The sequence below is a fragment of the Coccomyxa subellipsoidea genome (genome assembly GCF_000258705.1).
Source record: "Coccomyxa subellipsoidea C-169, whole genome shotgun sequence".
NCBI lineage: Eukaryota > Viridiplantae > Chlorophyta > Trebouxiophyceae > Coccomyxaceae > Coccomyxa > Coccomyxa subellipsoidea.
The window spans coordinates 47,567-65,727 of record NW_005178027.1 but is presented as its reverse complement, the minus strand read 5'-3'; the positions used below and the strand labels follow the sequence as shown (position 1 = coordinate 65,727).

The 18,161-nt window shown below is 49.6% G+C and overlaps 5 protein-coding genes across 5 annotated transcripts; 2 read left to right on the top strand and 3 right to left on the bottom strand.

Annotated features, from left to right (window-relative positions):
• Positions 1 to 527: 527 nt before the first annotated feature.
• Positions 528 to 3,847, top strand: COCSUDRAFT_37844 (3',5'-bisphosphate nucleotidase; the record flags this gene model as incomplete). The annotated part of the gene is made up of 9 exons (XM_005644544.1): positions 528 to 575; positions 669 to 744; positions 879 to 969; positions 1,235 to 1,379; positions 1,678 to 1,773; positions 2,064 to 2,220; positions 2,630 to 2,803; positions 3,219 to 3,350; positions 3,723 to 3,847. 9 exons carry the CDS (start codon positions 528 to 530, stop codon positions 3,845 to 3,847), a joined length of 1,044 nt encoding a protein of 347 aa, XP_005644601.1.
• Positions 3,848 to 7,228: 3,381 nt separating this feature from the next.
• COCSUDRAFT_48586 (hypothetical protein) lies at positions 7,229 to 8,171 on the bottom strand (the record flags this gene model as incomplete). Its single annotated transcript, XM_005644543.1, has 2 exons — positions 7,845 to 8,171; positions 7,229 to 7,677 (listed from the first exon to the last, which is right to left on the bottom strand). A coding segment is annotated over exon 2 (261 nt), but the record flags the coding sequence as incomplete, so codon positions are not given.
• Positions 8,172 to 8,625: 454 nt separating this feature from the next.
• COCSUDRAFT_44028 (hypothetical protein) lies at positions 8,626 to 11,408 on the top strand (the record flags this gene model as incomplete). Its single annotated transcript, XM_005644542.1, has 7 exons — positions 8,626 to 8,658; positions 8,704 to 8,745; positions 9,184 to 9,273; positions 9,522 to 9,747; positions 10,041 to 10,168; positions 10,811 to 11,032; positions 11,283 to 11,408. The coding sequence occupies 7 exons, from the start codon at positions 8,626 to 8,628 to the stop codon at positions 11,406 to 11,408; spliced, it is 867 nt and encodes a 288-aa protein (XP_005644599.1).
• A 2,349-nt stretch (positions 11,409 to 13,757) lies between these two features.
• On the bottom strand, positions 13,758 to 14,842 carry COCSUDRAFT_57776 (hypothetical protein; the record flags this gene model as incomplete). Its single annotated transcript, XM_005644541.1, has 3 exons — positions 13,758 to 13,974; positions 14,216 to 14,366; positions 14,782 to 14,842. 3 exons carry the CDS (start codon positions 14,840 to 14,842, stop codon positions 13,758 to 13,760), a joined length of 429 nt encoding a protein of 142 aa, XP_005644598.1.
• A 1,342-nt stretch (positions 14,843 to 16,184) lies between these two features.
• COCSUDRAFT_67457 (hypothetical protein) lies at positions 16,185 to 17,557 on the bottom strand (the record flags this gene model as incomplete). Its single annotated transcript, XM_005644540.1, has 4 exons — positions 17,447 to 17,557; positions 17,170 to 17,332; positions 16,652 to 16,771; positions 16,185 to 16,247 (listed from the first exon to the last, which is right to left on the bottom strand). Coding segments are annotated over exons 1-4 (411 nt in total), but the record flags the coding sequence as incomplete, so codon positions are not given.
• Between the last annotated feature and the right edge of the window lie 604 nt (positions 17,558 to 18,161).

Below are 18,161 nucleotides of genomic sequence, written 5' to 3'. Positions count from 1 at the left end.
CATGCAGTACTGTCGAGCAGGGCAAGCCCCTTGGCCAAACAACAATCTCACGGCTCACAGTCAATCTGACACTTACTGTTAATTGCCAATTCAAACTTACGGTCTTCCAAGAAAGTACGGGCTGTCATTCCGTTTTGACAAAATCTCAGAAGCTCAATCGGCTCTCTCGGAGGAATTATTGATATCAACACTGTATCACGCGACTTTTGTAAGCAAAGCATCGTTCAGAGTGACGATCTTCCAGTTGAGATAGGTTGGCAAAATGCCGATTCTGATGTGATCAGATGTCCCTGATCTCGAAAAGTTCCTGCTTTGCTGACGCAAGATTGCCATCGTTGCTGAATGCAAATGTAAAGACATTAAAATTTGCCTTTTCTCAGAAGCAGTGTACTTCATATAAGCCTCTCCATCGTGGATATAAAGTGCGTCATCTGAGCACAACCACACCTCTCTCACACCTCACCCGAGCCATGGCGACCCAAATAGCGCAATCCACAACCGTGGACGCTGGTTCTTATGACGAGGAGATGCACAGTGCCCTGACAGCTGTCAGGCTGGCTTCAAAGCTCTGCCAGGTGCGCTTTGTAAGTGCTGGAATCTCAGGCTTGATCCGCTTTGTTGCCCTCATATATCATGCCCACTGTGCTAAGATCTGCAGCTTGAAACAGAGAGTGCAGCTCCAACTGAAGGCGGGAGAGAAAACAGACAAGGCAGATGAGTCACCCGTCACAGTGGCAGACTACGGTGAGCCAAGAGCAATTAAATCTTGCATGAGCGACGCCATATAGACATGCTTGCATCATTTCTGCCTCAGGCATCAACTTCTAACAATCACACACAAGCACTGAAATGCACTTTAAAACCATTGCCATGTGCAGGCGCTCAGGCCTTGGTGGCATGGAGTCTGCAGCGCTCCCTGCCAAATCAGCCCTTCTCCATGGTTGCAGAGGAAGACTCCGTGGATCTCAGGCACGCAACAAACTCCAGTCATGTCCATTTGTTGCTGCTGCATGTTCATTTTCATCTCTCATTTTCATCTCATTTTCTCTGTCTTGCTAGTGCCAGCAGCAAGACAGTCATGCAGAGAGAAATCGTGGGAGGCTGCATAGAGCCTCTGAACAAAGTGTGGTGGCATGAAGACCTTCCTGCAATCAGAAGTTGGGAGGTTGTTAGGAGTTCTTGCTTGGCTGTGATGGGAGTAAAATGCAAAATGTTTGGGGGAATTGCACTGCAGGCAGCCAGAGGGGGCAGGCATGGCAGCGCGAATCACAGCCATGGTGAACGAGGTCGTTTCCCAAGAAGAGCCTGGCTCTCAGCCGCTGTCTGAGGCCGATGTTCTGGGGCTCATAGACACCGGCGGCTCGGAAGGAGGCTCTCAGGTGCGCCCCCCCCTTAGGACCAAGCAATGTTCCCCAGCCAGCCATGATTCCTGATCCACTCTTATAGCATGCTGAGATGAGATGCCATCAAAGGGCATGCACCTTTGCAACACTGGCATTCACAGCAATCTTCCCGCACGGGCTTGCAGCAAGTTCAGACTTGGTTTAAATTGGCAAGTGTGCCAGCAGTTCTTGGCAGCTCTACTTCGCTGTCCTGAGATACAAAGAAAAGAATAAATTGTTGGTTGGATGGTTTTCTATGAAATCAGCCTCAGATTCTTGCTGCATGGCTTTGCAGGGGAGGCACTGGGTGCTGGACCCAATAGATGGCACAAGAGGCTTTGTGGGAATGCGCCAGTATGCAGTCTGCCTTGGCCTGCTTGACCAGGGGCAGGTACTTCACCCACTTATTGAAGTCCACCATGCACCCATACGCCCCCAGTAAAGGAGTGCAGAGCCCTTATGTATATTATATTGAAAAAAGTTCACCCGAAAAATCTGCTCACATCATCAGAGCGCCACAATGCAAAGCTGCCGTTACTAGAATGTTATTCCACTGGCCATTACCCTGCAATATTCCGTGAGAAGAAAATGAGAAGAGGCAAATCTTCAATGTTCACGCGGAGCTCTCCAGACTTTCACTTTTCATATTTGAAAGTATGTTAAAGTGGCCTGATCTGGCAGGTGGTGGTGGGAGTGCTGGGCTGCCCAAACCTGCCCGGCGGGCAAATACAGGACGAGGACGGCGCCGGCAACTCAGCCGCCAAGGCCGGGACAGATGGCGTCGGCGTCATATTCGCAGCGCAAAAGGGCGCTGGCTCGTACGCAGGGCCCCTGGCAGGTGCAAGAGCTCTTACATTTTTGACATCCTTCTTTTTACATTTGGATTACCTTGTGAGGGACAAACAGTAGCTTGTGGCAGCGCGTTCAGGGGAAAGACTGGTGCCATGCATGCCTGGCGTGACAGAGGGAGGATTGCCTGTGCATTCCTGACCTGAGAAGGCGTTAGATACTCCCTACACCAGCGCCATCTGCTCATCTGTGCTGACCTTTCACATCTTTGCCAATGGTGAACATGGGCTCACACGCTCATGGCATTTGAGCTGACCTTTGCTGAAGACCTTAGGAAGAGGATTGTATTTTACACACCACTGCCAATTCTCCATGCTGGATGCATTGCGCTGTCGTGTCATTCAGTGCAATCTTGAGCATGGTGAGGCTTATCAAAATCAGACTATAACCTTGTGCAGGCAGCGCGTTTCCACGGGATCGCTTGCAGCTGTCAGACACGCAGAACTTCTCCCAGATCCGCTTCATGGAGTCGTACGAGTCCAAGCACAGCGACTTCAGCTTCACCGCGAAGCTGGCCGCCAAACTTGGCGTCTCCCGGCCGGCCCTGCGGATCGACAGCCAGGCCAAATACGGTGCGTGTGTTTCCTTCACCCCTTGCGCCAAATTTTCAAGGGACTTACAATTGACCTAGAGTCCCCTGTGCATTTGGGAGCAGAGTGGTTATGTGGAATGGGTCTCTGAGGGCTAGCTCACTTGCGCCAGTCAACCTAGCGGGTTGAGAATAAGCACAACCCCCTTGTTCAGGGGTGAAAATGATTTCTGCAGGAAGTGATGGAGTATTGCCTGCATATATTTTTTACCCCGTCAGTGATGGCGGAAGGTTGAGGTCCCAAGGGTTGCCTGTACATGACAAGTCTGCTTCCTGACATGCTCCTGTCAGCCGCGTTAAGCGCGCCACTTTGTCCTCTCTGTGCATGGACATTCTTGTCTGGACATGCGTGGGGTTCGACGGTTGTGAGTAATGGAAACTTTGACAACGCCCTGCAGGTGCGCTGGCCAGGGGAGATGCAGCGATAAACCTGCGATTCCCCCGGCCGGGCTACAGAGAGAAGATCTGGGACCACGCAGCCGGCGCGCTCATCGTGCAGGAGGCCGGCGGTGTCATCAGCGATGCTTCAGGTGCGATTAAATCAATTATGGGGAGGCTACGGTCTCAACAAGGGTCAGATCTGCGCTCCTGCATGACATGCTGGTATTCCTGCAGAAGGCCAGAGGTCAGCTGTTATTCAGCTGAAAGGAAGAGAGTGGTGCTTTTGTGGCAGATCAGAGAGTTCGTCAGGTTTTTTTGCAGTAAAAGAATCCGTGTCGACCTTTCGTGAAGACCGGGCATGTTGCGCGTCAGCTTGTATTGCCCAGAAGTATTACTAGTAGCAATTGTGGCCAGCACCACTTAAGTGAATGGCCAGCCTTTGTTGATGCATGACATGGAAGTCCGTTCCGCACGGAGTGACATTGCATGGGCTTTGATGACAGTGGCTGGTGCTTCTGCAGGAGCCCCTCTTGACTTTGGAAAAGGGAGGTGGCTGGATCTGGATAGGGGTATTGTGTCTGCCACGCCTGCAGTGCATGCTGCACTGCTGCAGGCCATCCAGGAAGTCTCTCAATCAGGGGATTGATATTTGGATTGGCGACACAAGATTAGCGCAAGTCTTTATGATTCGCGAGTATGATGATGTGCATTGATTGCGACAGCTTCATCAGATGAAGCAGTGCGCCCTCAATATTACAGTATTAATCACATGAGCTCTGCATGACCACATCAGTAGGGGAGGATAACTTTGTGGATATGGAGATATAAGAGTCACCATTAATTAATTTCAGATAGCTAAATGGCGTCAATACAGTAATATGTGCCTGCATGCCAGCCATGTGTCACTAGATTTTGTGGCATGATTGTATAAGTCCTGCTCGAGGCAGATCCGTCTTGCCAAGCTCCCCTCGGCCAAGTAGCGTCTTGTAAGAACTCATCAGGAATCAAATTGACAGATTCGCACCCGTGCCAAAAGCGGCTTCAAGCATCCCTGCTTTGCTTGTCATGCAACAGTGTGTTACACCTAGCTAGAGAGAAAGAGAAAGAGATTACATCATTCCAGTAATATGGCTGAATCCAGAAATGTCCATTAAATCCAGCCACACAGGGCCGATCAGATGTCCACAGCTTCTTAGTCGTCAATGGCAAAAAAGACATCAGGCTCAAGGATTTGTCCATACAGCACATTAGCAATCTGCATCCCTGCACCAAAAAATGTACAACCTGCTAATGGCTCTCTAGAGAGGCCGGCTGATGCCTTAGGGTCCAGGGGGAAATAATGGGTCCCGCATTTCGACCCCTTTAAGGGTTGAAACGCCGTACTGCTTGTTTGACCTCTTGTCCAGCCAGTTTTCGCTCTGCAGGTGCTGCAAGCTGCTGAACGGCTGCTGCGGCAGAGTTTTGGTCCCCGTCAAGGCTGACTCAACCTCTATCTTGCATATCTGATTTGGATCCTGCAGCTCTCCCCACTTTGCCTGTGCCCCAAAAACCATTTGTGAGACATTTGTGCTTTGGCGTTGACCTGTGTAGTTACAATTGCTCATCCAAATTGGGCATTTAACTGTTACTGCTGTCATACATGGAAGACAACAAGGAATAAAAAGAAATCATTTTTAGCTGCTGCTTTGAGTGAATCAATGCACAACAAGCAACTGTCAGCATCGCAGCTAACGATGTCTTTTTGCAGGGCTAACTCAGGGACTCGGCCTTTTTTCCTCCTTCCAAACAAAGCCACATATGCTCGAAACAAAAAGTTTGAAAGCTTGATCGATAAAACACTCAGTAGATTGATAAGACACTCACCCTGAAGTACATATATGAAGAGTGCTCCCATAGGTCCCAGCCCAGCTTTTCATCAATGCCCATCTGATCCAGCTTCCAGTTGAATCTGCACACATGATCCCACACCTGACCAGCAGGTACCCACATGGAGCAATATTCTGCATGGCAATAAAGCATGCAAAGAGAATCCCATGCTCTTTGCAGACAGTTGCATGATTTCTGGAGATAATGAACTCTAAATTAATCCTGAATCCACCAGTCATTGCTTCACAACTAGGAGGGTGTGTGCTGCCAAGATTGCGCCACCACGGCATCAGATGCATTCTTATCACATGCGCACAGCACATGCGGGCATGCACAATCAAAATGCAAAACTTGCGGCCATTCACGGCTTCACCTGCTGCTATTGTCCCGCTCATGTGCGTCTAAGATCTCCCTGGCCGCAGCGAAGTCATCCCAGGGCACTTTTAAGGGCGAGTGTAGATCGTACACTTTTATTTCAGTGTCTGGGCAAGCCTGCAACACAGGAGAAACTGATCAGCCAAATAAAGGTTTGCATCTGGACTGATGTTGAGCTGGTACCTGTAATCAGCTCAGCACTCTGTATGGTATCAACTTTGACTGAAGAAGTGAAGGTTGAACAATGCTAAACTGCAGCCGCCGCCATTAAGATCAATGGTTAAGAAAATTCTCATTCTCATGCCAAGCTCTCGGTGGCTGTTTAAATGAATGCTGACTGTGCAGTGGGGATTTTCAGTGAGGCTGTCAAGCAGGAGATCCTGAGCAGATGCAGGGAAAATGCTCACTTGCTGGTACTCAATGGTCTCGTAGCCAGCAGCACGAACTCGCGGATAGAAGTCACAGTCCGACATGTACACCGTTATAAATGTGTCATACTGCACCTGCACAGAGCAATAATCACTGCTTCACCCCAGCACCCACGGCACAAATTGCAGAAGGGAGGAATGTACTAATGATTTCTAGCCAGCTGTAGCACTGTGCTTTCGCTTGCATTGCTAGCCACTTGCTTCGTGTAGAACTACATGCATTTGATCAAACATACCAGTCCCTGTGCGATTTCGCACTGTGTGTGTGTGTGTCCATAAAATGCAGCCGTGCATGCATGCTGGCACAGAGAAAAGGACTAGGAGAACGGGCACCGTGTGAGAAATTATACTTGAATTTACATTCAATTTTACTAGAAAAGGGGGATTTACCTTGCGGACAAGGTCGGTGCGGATGGCGGAGAACCAGTCGTACATGAAGTACATGATTCCCCAGTTGGGCTTTGCTGACATGGCGGCCTCCGCGCATGTCACCGCCACCTCAGCAAATGATGTCGTAGTATTTTGAGGGAAAACAACCACATCCGAGTGGCCCCAGAAATAGTACTCATAACCCCTCTCTATCGCGATGTCTGCGCATGCACACAGAAAGAAAAACCTCAGCTGGGCACTGGCTATTTTGTACCATGACTGGCCAGGAACTTGATAACATACTGGTCAATTTTGGGCTGGTCTCTTTACATCAGATTCCGACCAAATTCTGTTCTGTTTGGCAAAGTGAAAGATCATTCCTAGCACCTGAAGAGGTAGAGATCACCGCAAGAAGCAAATGCTGGATTCTGACATGTCTCGCTACAAGGCATGCTAGAAAGCAAGAGGTGCTTGCCTGCAATGTAGTTCTGGCTTTGGGAGAATGTCAGCCGTGCCTTTGTGGCAAGGACCTCCCCAACCATGCTCCTGATCTTTTCGTCCCCCACAATGCGCCTGTCGGGGGAGTTGTCTATAATAATTAGGCTGTCCCCAAAGCCCGCTGCCTGGTAGCCCTCCACAGATGTCAGCAGGACCTCGTAATTCCACGAGTAGATGACAAATACTGCGTAGCGGGGCTTCTGTTTTCCAGCCCCTTTCCTGCCCTTACCGCCCCTCCTGCAAGCACATGACACACGGTCAATGTTGCAATTTTCTTGCCTTTAGTAACCAGGTGACCTGCAGGTGGGTTTACCTAGTATAGGATGCGTGGCAGGTATGTGCAACGTGCAAGCCTGGCTCGGGCAAAGGGGCACCACAATTTACTGATGGCCAAGACCTCCGGCAAAGGTGGCAATTTGAAACGCTGCTTTAGGATGGATCCAATCCCGAATCTCCACAAAGCATAATTTCAGATGATCGTGGATGCTCACCCCAGTGTATCCCACAAGCCTTGTGCAGGTTTGTCTTTTTTGTTGGGACTCTGCGGTGCAATTGCTGGAAGGCTGCCAGAGCTCTGGGAGGGCTTGCTGCCGCATCGCCAGTAGCAGCTGAGGCTGCTGTTTGTCCCGAGGAACAGCAGATTGAGCTGCACCAAGTTGATAATGACAAGCGCAACAATGGCTGCCTTTATGCCGGTGCCTACTGTGCTGCTGCTGCGCTGCATGCTGGAGGTGAAGGTGTGGGGCAGCTGCATGGCCTTTGGTCTCACAGGACGTGGCTCTTACAAATACGATCTGAGATGCTATCTGCGACTGTCTGAGTTTATGTTTGACGCTAGCGACAATTGTGCTGCGCAAGGATCATTTATCTGTTACGCGGCTCTCAACCAGCTTCTCAACCAGTTCAGGCCCAGATGAGGGGTGGCCCTATCCACAAACTCCTGCAATCGAATTCGACGCGAGATCAGATGAGCCGTCAAGAGGACAAGGCCTGCAAAGCTGTTAGCCGATTTGATGGTCAGATGAATTATGGGTGGGACAAGGAAAGTATTGTTCAAGATGCCCCTGGAAAGCAAGGCCACGGGTACACTGCTGGGGGCGATCTTACCTCTCTAGCAGAGACTGGCTGATATGGTCGTCAATGCAAGACGTAGAATTGCTTAACCGATTAATTGGTTCATATCATGTGGTTTCGACATCGAGTCACCCATCACCGTGAGAACTCGAAGCTGCCAGCCTTGCGAGAGAATGCGAGTTGAGTAAAACCATAAATTAATATCATGTCGTTCAATCACTACGAGTATCTGAGAGACAGGTGTGCTTTATTTTCAACGGGAGATTTAATGCTTCTGAGACAGTATAAAGGAATGACTCAAGAGGTGGATGTGTGCGATATCAGCTGGGAACTACTATGAATCTTGGCCACTATACTTCGAGCCCGCTTTTCCTCTCAATTCCAGCGCGCACCAAAACTTCAGGCCGGCCAAAGCCTGATCAGGCGCCGACTGTGGCACAAATCATGCATTAAAATTTTAGCAAAACAATTCTTCCTTCAGAAGCAATCATGTATAAGAACTTTGTTCTGATGAGCGCAAGCTGATATTGATCAAATTGTACTCTTTCTTTACGCTGCACCCTGGTGAATGACTGCAAAGTGCAGAGGATGGAAGTACGCAGTCCTGAGACACCCATCATATAAGACAGCACAAAGCAGATATTTTTTGTTTTCGTCAAAACATACCAGCGTGATGTCAATTTGATCGACGCGCTGCACAGTGAGTGACGTCACCCATTCCATCATCTTGATATATTGCCATATATGTGTGAAGCAAACCCAGGATAACGTGATCCTTAGTAGAGCATCTATTGCAAATGTATGTTATGCTCATATGTTCGAATTTGCCACTGCCAATGGGGGGGAGGTTGGACTGAGCACTGTGAAAGAGACGAAATTATCGTCTGTGCAGGAAAGGCGGCAAGGCTCCTCCTCTCCAAAGTATACTGAGCAGGTCCCTCTGGTGTCAGAAAGACAGGCTCCAGCTGTTGAAGGGAATCGGATTGGGGCGTTGTCTGTCAAACTTTGTTGACCAGACCTCTGAGGAGAGCTCGACAAAGGCACGATTGATGATGCAAGGGGGCAGCAGATCGCTGGCAGGAATGCCTCTGCTGCAGTCCCAACGCATGAATAAGCCGGCAGAAGGTCCAGGAGCCGGCTGGCTGGCATGGTCTGCGAAGCTAGCTGTCCTCTTACTGATATGCACCAATCTGGTATGATCACAGTTTTAGAGCCCAGCATGCATCTGCTTCCAAGCCACACGCGGCCTGCATTCTGATGTTTTGACTTTCATTGAGCAATGCAGATCACCTCTTCAGCAAACGAGGCTTACACATGCTCTCAACAGGGCCTTTGCATGTGCAAGTAAGATAAGGATTCAGTGCGGCTGCAGGTGCAGCTGTACCTTCTTTTCTCCCAGCCTGCGTCATCATGTGATGGGCTGGCATCCTGCAGCGCAGCCGTCCCTCCTCCCGAACTGCAGGTGAACGAGCGCTTCCACCATAAGTGCTAAAATGCTGTGCCTGGTGACCCTCCCCACTGCTTGTGCTCCACCGAAAGATGCTCATGTTACGCATGCATGCTCTGCTGCGACGTGTAATTTAAGAAATCTTATTGGGCCCCCGTTCAGACATTGTGGATTTAGTTTTGGTGGGTGGCCCAATGCCTGTAATGGCCTCAAAACAGCACTCGATTTTTGAATATTGTTTCACAGTACATGGTGGCGTGCAGGCAGCAGGGGGAGTTGATATTGCAGCCGTCCAAGCAGCTATGCCTGCGATTGTGAGAAGGGATGGGGGCTTGCCATTCCCCGACCACCACTTTGCGGTCTTCATAATCTTCTCATGGAATTATGAGATATTCTGGACCTCGCTGCAGACCTACCTGGCCGCCGGCTGGGGCAAGCGCATCATCATCATTGACAACTCCCCAAACAGACTGATCCTCAACGACCCAGGTGGGCCTCAGCCTTCCGAATTTTGATCATTGATGTCAGCTGCAAACCAAACTTCTGTGCTATATTGAGAGGACCACAAGCAATGCACATGCACGCTCCGTGTCCCTTTGTTGCATGAACCCATTGTGCCAACAAACAGGGTGGCAGCTTGGCATGCAACCTGTCAACTGCCGTCTAACCAACGCAACCGCAAGGAGACTTCTAGGCAAAAGTGCAGACATCACGCATGCTGGCACATAAAGAAATCTCTTCATGTGCATCCTGTGTCTGAGATAATAAGTGCGCTGCTGAAGGGGTGAGTGAGCTTGTGGGCGAAGTGATCTCCACGCGAGTGCAGCTGACCTTCTCACAGGCGCAGAACATGATCGGGGACATTGCAGTTGAGCGAAATTACACCTTCTTCTTCTGGGGCCACTCTGATGTGGCCCTGCTACCTTCCAATGCCACTGCGGTCTTCGCTGAAGAGGCAAGCACATCCCTTTGCTCTGCACCTGCAGGAGAATCTAAATCGAATGATTGAGAGTCCCCCGCCGTCTGCCCATTTTGAGCCGATTTGAGTGAAGACGTACGAGGCAGGACGAGCGCCATGTAAGGAGAAGGGCTGCCTCGCAGTGTTATGCGTGTTATGCGTGAAACATACAAGACACCATTTTTTGACTTGCTAGGTGGACGCATGCTGTGGGTTAATTACTGAAGGCAACCTAATGCCTTAACCAGAATCTTGAACTTGATTGGCACACACATGTGCTAGGCTGCTATGCACCAGTAGCTTTGGTGATTAAGGCTGTCCCATTGCATGCAGTGTCGCATGAACATGCATGAACCGTTGTGGTCACTTCACCCTGCACAAGATAACTGGTCTTGAGCTTGCAGGTTTGAAAGACATATGTGCCAATTTTCATGAGCGGGGAAGTGCTTGCGGATCGTTAAATAACCTTATCGAGCCCAAAGAGATAGAAAATGGCGTAAAATACTGACTAACAAAATTTGCCGAATTCGGGGTATGATGAGGGACTGAAGCCACAAGGAACGTTCTGACAGTGCTTTGCATGCATGGATGCAGGTGATGGCATGCATGGAGAGGGTAATTGAGGAGCGCCCGAAATGGGGCGTTGTCTTCTTCCACTACGACTGGTTCTCAGCCACGCGCACGGAAGTGGCGCGCGAATTCAAGTACGACACGTTCATCACTATGTACAAAAGCGACTGCGATTACTACCCCCGAGTGCGCCAAAAGTGGCGCACACTGAACCATGGCAGCGTTTGCAAGGACTGCGGAGTCAAGGTAGCTTCCTCTATTCTTATCCTGGTTGACTAGAGCGCCGAAGGCAATCTTGCTGCCGGCAGATTTGAATCCGACATGCAGAAATGACACACTTGTTGGTTCTCCGGGGTTTGTCTGCTGCTTGTCTGTTGGTCTATGCTATGACCGTGAATTTGCCCGCAGAGCACAGGATGCATGTGTCTTTGCTTGCTCACAAAAGATATCTTAGTCTGTTTTTGAGTAATTGAGAGCTTTTGGACATTTGATGCAGGTGGTGGACATGAAGCGCGGCCTCAAGCTGCCGCTGCATGACTACGAGAGAACTAAAGCCATCCTTGAAGGTGTGAGACCACCTGTCCACTGTCCCGTTTGTGCCTGCCCAACCCACAATCTTTGATTGCTCTTGCAGCAATATCCTTTGCAAGCAATGCTAACATTATTACAACACGCTACTCCCGCCAAAAGGCCAGGTGCGTCCTGCAGACAAGCTGCAGTTAAAGGCTGCCACAATCCTACCCCGCGTTTATTTCGCCAGATCCAAGCAAGAGCCAATCAAGTGTCGGCACGGTGGTATTTATACCGCCCTCCGCCAGCCGGGGCCATGTCAATGCGTATATGCTGTAGTAGTCATTCTAAAACCAGCAATAAACAATTATTTTTGGCCAAACAGGGTGGATAAATAAAACCTCAACAGGTGCCAAAGTTGCAAGGCTGCCTGTCTGATGTGCGCTGGCTTTGTGGCAGCTGACGTTATCACCGAGGACAATCGGAACCAGTGGAAGAGGCAAGAGTGGAGCATTGGGGATCAGATTGGATGGGACCTTTGGGAGCACACCAGCTGGCACTACTTCAGGTACACTCCACTTCTAAAGCTTGAATTGAAAATAAAAAGGCTTCTCTTTGGCAGCTGTCAAGAGCAGAGACGACAGTCCTGAACCTGCAAGCTTCTGACCACACAATGGGACAAGTAATACTCTAAATTCTCCTTTAATACTGGCGTCACAGTATGCATAAGGTCTCCAGCAGCAGCAGCACGACTAAAGATTAATGAGCCGTGGTATGCTCGGCGCCTTTGGTATTGGATATAAATGCGGAGATGTCATGTGTATCTCATAGGTACAAGTGGGGAGCAACTGCAACGGACGAGTTGCAGTGCAAGATAGAGGTGCCAACGGAAGGTGAGCAGCCAAAGGGAAAGAGGCTGCGGCAGCAGCCCTTTGCCTCCATAAGGGATCTGCTGCCATCGCTGATGCGCTATACTGTGAAAGAGGCTGACCTGAATGCCATAGTGCGGCGCATGCAACGCATGTTTTAGTTCATTGACAGTGTAATCCGTGCAATTTACTGCATGCAGCCAAATAGTGCAGTCCATGCAAGCCATTGCATGCAGCCTTTGTTAAGGTCCTGTAGATGTGTATAGAATTTTACAGTCCTAAGGCCTTTGCTTGAAAAGGAAGAACGCTAAGCAGCACAGAAGCTCATTAGCTTCGTGCTGCATTGCAAACCCACTTTGCTGAATTAGGGCAGCCACTCCAAGGATATCCCAATCCACATCCTAGATATTTATGCAACATGTTAGGTTCTCGATAGCTATGAGATACAGTGCAAACAGCAAATCCTCCACCCTTCAATAAGCTACTTCACAGTCGTTGTCAGATTGTGCTGGCAGTGAATCGTACACCCATTCCAGATATTGACATCGTTCATGCCCTAAGTACAAAAACCCTAAACCCTAAATATATGAACTTGCTTTTCTTGTTTGTCAACATCCTTGTTTATGTTCTTTGCTGCACGGATCTCCATGCAATATGCCTTTCAAGCTTGATGTTAATAGCTATAGCTGCGCCAAAAGAGGTCTTGAGTCCGCAAGTGCTGCTCCAGCACATTAATGAAAACGTACTAATGGCCAAGACATCATCCGTTGCAGTTTGACACAGTCTTGCAGCATTGGCATGACGGGTCGAGGTACTGGCATTGCGGACAGCTGCCTCCGTAGCAGGCAGGGGTTGACACGCAGATGCCCTGGGCAGAATCATAATATTGGCAGGAGGGGCAGCTGGGGTAATTGCACGAATAGCAATTCCACAGACCGCAGCCGAAGCAGCCTCCGACCTGCGCATGCATCTCCCCTGGTCAGCTTGCGTCAGGTTTTTTTGAAATCCATTATAAGTACTAAACAGTATGTACCGTGTATATATATATCGGTCACAAAGTATCAGGTATTAGTACAGGTGTTGCTTGACGTACATGGTCCTTAGGACTGGAAACGTGTAATGATAATGATCGTCCCAGTGTCTAGAAGATGACTATACATATATATAGAAGTTATACTATACTTGTGAAGGTACTTATATATAGGATAGTTCCGAGTCCCCTGCTTGCGTGAGTATCAGAGTGGCAGCAAAGGCCAGTGCAAGCATTTTGTGCTGTGGCCATTCTTGTGAAGAATGCGCATCTGGCATAGGTCCGTGAGATGACAGAAAATCTCACCCAGTAGCCACCTCCCCACCAGTAGAACCCATTCAACCAATACCTGCAACAAAACAACGAGAGCATGTTGGCAACTGAGAAATCAGCATCAAGTATGAGCACTTGTGGCTTCTCTAATTGGCAAGTTGTTGATCTTGTGGCCTTTTTAGGATCTGGATTTTGCTTTGCAATCGTAGCCACATAGCAGGGATGGAAGCATGCAGGTGCGCAATGGATGTTTTGAACTTCGAATTTGATATAGGCTGCCGAGTGTTGCTCACCCGCCAAATCTGTCATAGTTTCGGTTGCGGCTGTTGTCGTTATTGTTGTTATTATTGTTACTGTTGTCAGAACTGCCGCCATTTCCATTGCTGCTCCCACCACTGCTGCCCCCAGATATAAAGCTGCCGCCATTGTTTGACCCGGTGGCCCCGGTGGGAAATGCGGGTGTGTTGCCGCTCGTTCCAGCATTTGTTGAGACGCCTCCAGAGTCCCTGAAGCAAGCACATCAGACTTAGTGAGAGCCAACTAAGGTAAAGAATTAACAGGATTCAGCTGCCACTGCATGATGCCTTCTTGAATCTATCCCTCGCAATTGGGTTCCATAGCTCTTTGCAGGCAGGTTCAGGGCAAGCATCAGTCTGACAAGGGACACTTTGGGCAGCGATAACGTTGTTGAGATGCTCAGATGTGCAGGGAAAGTCGAGGTGATGCAAGGTGCAGCAGATGCCTCACCCATTGTTGTTGCTGCTGCGGCTAGATCGAGTGCCAGGGAAGGCCCCTACGCCACCGCCACCGCCACCGCCACCGCCAGTGGTGGTTGTTTGTGAACCGCCAAGTGGGCCTGCATTACCGCCGCTTACTCCATAGAAAGTGCCCTGCTGCCCTGCAGCATCCCGTCATGTTCAGGGCTCTCGTACTTCTTCTGAAGAGCAGCTCGGTAGCTGGTCCTAGTCAGAGTCTCGCGTTACATATAAATCAGGAGTAAAAGACTCTGATAGACAGAAATGTGCTGCACGAGATAAGGTAAGGCAAGCAAAGACTTGAGCATCGTGAAGCAAATCTTCGGCATCGTGCTGCAAACTGTCCAGCCATCCGGCGGGATGGAGCCTCTGATGAGCTTTTGTGGTTCCACAACCAGTACCTTTCCAGTATCTGTGAAGCTTCTAGCTGCCTTCGTCAACTTGACTAACCATGAGGCAATGCTAGGCTGGCCGATCTGCACCACTCGCAAGAGTTGGCCTTTACCGTCCGAGTTGGTGATCAGATGCTTCAGATTTCATCGTGATGTGAATTCTCACCTTGAGCAGCCTGCAGCAGGAGCAGGGTGGCAAATGCTGAGGCAGCTGCCCAACGCCGCATCGTCGAAGGTCTCCAAGTGACAAGGGAGTCGGCTGTCCCCGACAAAAACTCTTTTCCCCGAGATGCGTTAGGGAAACGCGCCCGGATATTTCTGCAAGGCAAATTGTCCCTAATGTGTACGACAACCCTGCAGGAAGATGGATCTCCGAGAGCTAGTAGGGACCGAGACTTTGACTTTGCGTTGGTTTTCAGTACCACGTCAGCTTGCACCTCATGCATGCGCCTTACTTTCGCCAGCAGTGTCTGGCAGCAGGAGATAAGTTTGGCTGCAGATGTGACAGCCTACCTGATCAGGATTCACATGATGTTACTCCATTGGCTTTGTGCAGCGCGCTGCATATGCATGCATGCACAGCTAGCTTATAAGCGATGTAAGCTGTATACAGCTGTTTTATAATTACTGCAGCAGGTGTTGCAGCTCCGCACATGAGCCATCGATGAACATGTTGTATGATACTATGTCATACTGTGTGACTATCATGTGACAGATGCCAAGCACTGTGAAGTTTGGGCATGGCACAGATAATTAATGCAAGAAGAGTTTGCCGCAAGCGTTACTAACAGCTAGTAGCAGCTAGCAGACCCCGGGGTTCTCGCGGGGGGTGCTGTGTGCTCAGTCAGTGTGCATGCTGCGCACTCCATTGCAACATCCTCTTACATTTTCTCTCTGCCGCATGCGGGCATCATGTAAAATTATTCAAGGAGACATATTAAAATCCCTTGTTTATAGCTTAACTTATAAACCCTTAATAACACTTTTGTCTCATAAAACAACATCTAGAAATAATAAATAAAAAAGCAAATTGGAAACTCAGTTCTGGCAGTCATTCAGCAAAACAGGAGCATATCTCCTGGAATAAGCACTTGGCCCGTCTCATCTTGCATGTCTCACTTTGCAGCAATGATCCACACTTCTTTGAAGCAGCCCCAAATTCTTGAACCCACCACATACATAAGAGGCATCGCACCCCCATGCGCAGATATAAAACTCTGTGCAGATATACAGTTACCAGCAAGTAATGAATAGTCTTATGCCCCTAATCGGGATAGCTGCTTCTGAACAGGACTAGGCTGCTAGGAGGCACCTCGGACCATCAGAGTCCAAAAGGTATTCTGGGAAAAAACCCAGGAACTGCTGTCTGCCCATTACCCTGGATCCCAAAAGGCCTCTGCACAATCATATCATTCCCCTTGTGTCTAGGCTGCACTCAGCCACCCGGCTGAAAACGGGTGCCGATCATGCATCCATCCGCTGATCAGTAATTCATGTACTGGCAAGTCTTCATTCACGTTGTACCCTACTGCAATCTTGGAAATTGCTCACAGCATCTTGCGGCCGCCCACATTGCTAGAGCCACGGTTGCATGTCTCTGTGTACTCACACTCCCACCTCTGGTGGTTGAACCTGCAAAAAGAAAACCAAGCTATTGAGATTACAGCGTCGCTCTCAGCTGTATCATTCAAACCCAGTCAACGCTGCAAACATTCCAGGGAGCACAGTCATGCTGGTCCTGCTTTCATCCGATGCTGCAGTAAGAGCTGGAATTTTGCTGAGCACATCTGCAAAAGGCCCCGGACGGCGAGGGCGGTATGAAAGCTCAGCACCGAACGCAGGTGATTGGGTCTTGAATATGGCGAGTCTAACAAGGGGACCCTTATTGCAGCCAGTGCACTGCGGCTTGTGTGCAATAAGCTTGGCAAGAAGCGTGCAATAAAAGTGACAAGTGTGCAAAAGGTGCTGTCATTTGCACATTGTGCCGAAGGTCCTGGTATATGTGAAGAGGTTTGTGGAGATGCAGACAGCCTCACCACTGGCAGGGAGGGCAGGAGGGGTAGTTGCAGCCATAGCAGATCCACTGCCCGCAGCCATAGCAGCCGCCCTCCCAGTAGCCACCGTTCCACCAGTAGTGGTTGTCGCTGTTCCAGTACCTGGGAAGCACCGTTGAGACGTCTACGTAAGAACCGTGAACTGTCTCAGACAATCTGACACAACATGCAGTCTGATCAGCACTCTCTCAGCGGGCCACCTACCCCACCTCCTGGTGACCACCTAGGTACATCAATTGAAGCGATTTTCTTCACGTTCAGTGACGTTTGCGCGCACTACTATAACAACTTGGGCTTGAACGAATGAAATATTGGCTTAGAACAGCTGGGCTTGCACAGAGCGTCACGTTGCTGCACATGCCGAGCGCAAGAATCTGGCAGGTATCACCCCAAAGCTCTATGCGCAAACTGCAGGATGATTTCAGCTCAATATAATGACTCATGGTACTTGCTTCATGTCAAGAGATTATTACAGCACCCTGTGTGTCCAGTGGCCTCACCCGCCCCAGCGATCAACGTTGCGGGAGCGCTCAGAGTTGCCGCTGAAGCTGGAACCGGAGTTTTCAGAGCCTCCGTTGCGACCGCCGAGTATATCACTGGAGATGCCGCTGCGACCGCCAAACGAGCTGCCCAAGCCTCCAGACCCAGAGGAGCCGGAATCACCTGGAGGTCATCGAAGGGTAACGACAGTGCTTTGCGCCAACCCCAAGTTCTGAGAACAGTGAATACATGGTACAAGTACATTAAAACGATTGAGTGAATCAGGTGGATTCCTACAATGAGCGACGCTGGCGAGGGCGAGAAGGCCGAAGATGGCCGCAGCAAGAGCGAGTTGCTTCTTCATGTTTGATGCCGGAACACTAGCCCAAGATACAGGCCTGGTGCTAGCTGGATGTAATTGAATGGAATGTTTCACTTCTGGCTTTGGACTCCGTTCTTGTCTCTGTCTTTCCCCGAGCTATGACGAAGCAGTTGCACGCTCAGCTGCTGTGGAAGCTGAAGCCGTGTCTCGAGAGACGGCACGCGCAAGACGGCGTCCCAGCTGCAGCAAGATGACAAAATTAGGCAACCGCTCAGTCCATGGCAGTTCAAGGGAGCTTGGCTGCACTCCAATGGCTTTTTTTCCGTGAGATTTAGTAGGCAATGATTACCTCTACATGTTGCGATCGTTCCATAGTGACTGCACGAAGCTAAGCGCTTTGAAAGTCTTTCAGCACATCGTCTCCGATCTATGACATACATGTGATGCATCTCTGACGAAGCATGTGCATGTAAAGGAACTTTGGAACATTAGCATGGGACATATAAACTCAAATGTGCACAGGGATGTGATGTTTGTTTCCTGACCTTGATGCACAGGTGCGATGCTCAAAGGCATCAGGTGTTTTCACAAGATATTCTGTATACTACTACGTTGAACATTTTCAAATATATTTGATTCCAGCACTCAATATTGTCTTTACAGTATATCTGCTGGCACCAGGGAAAACAT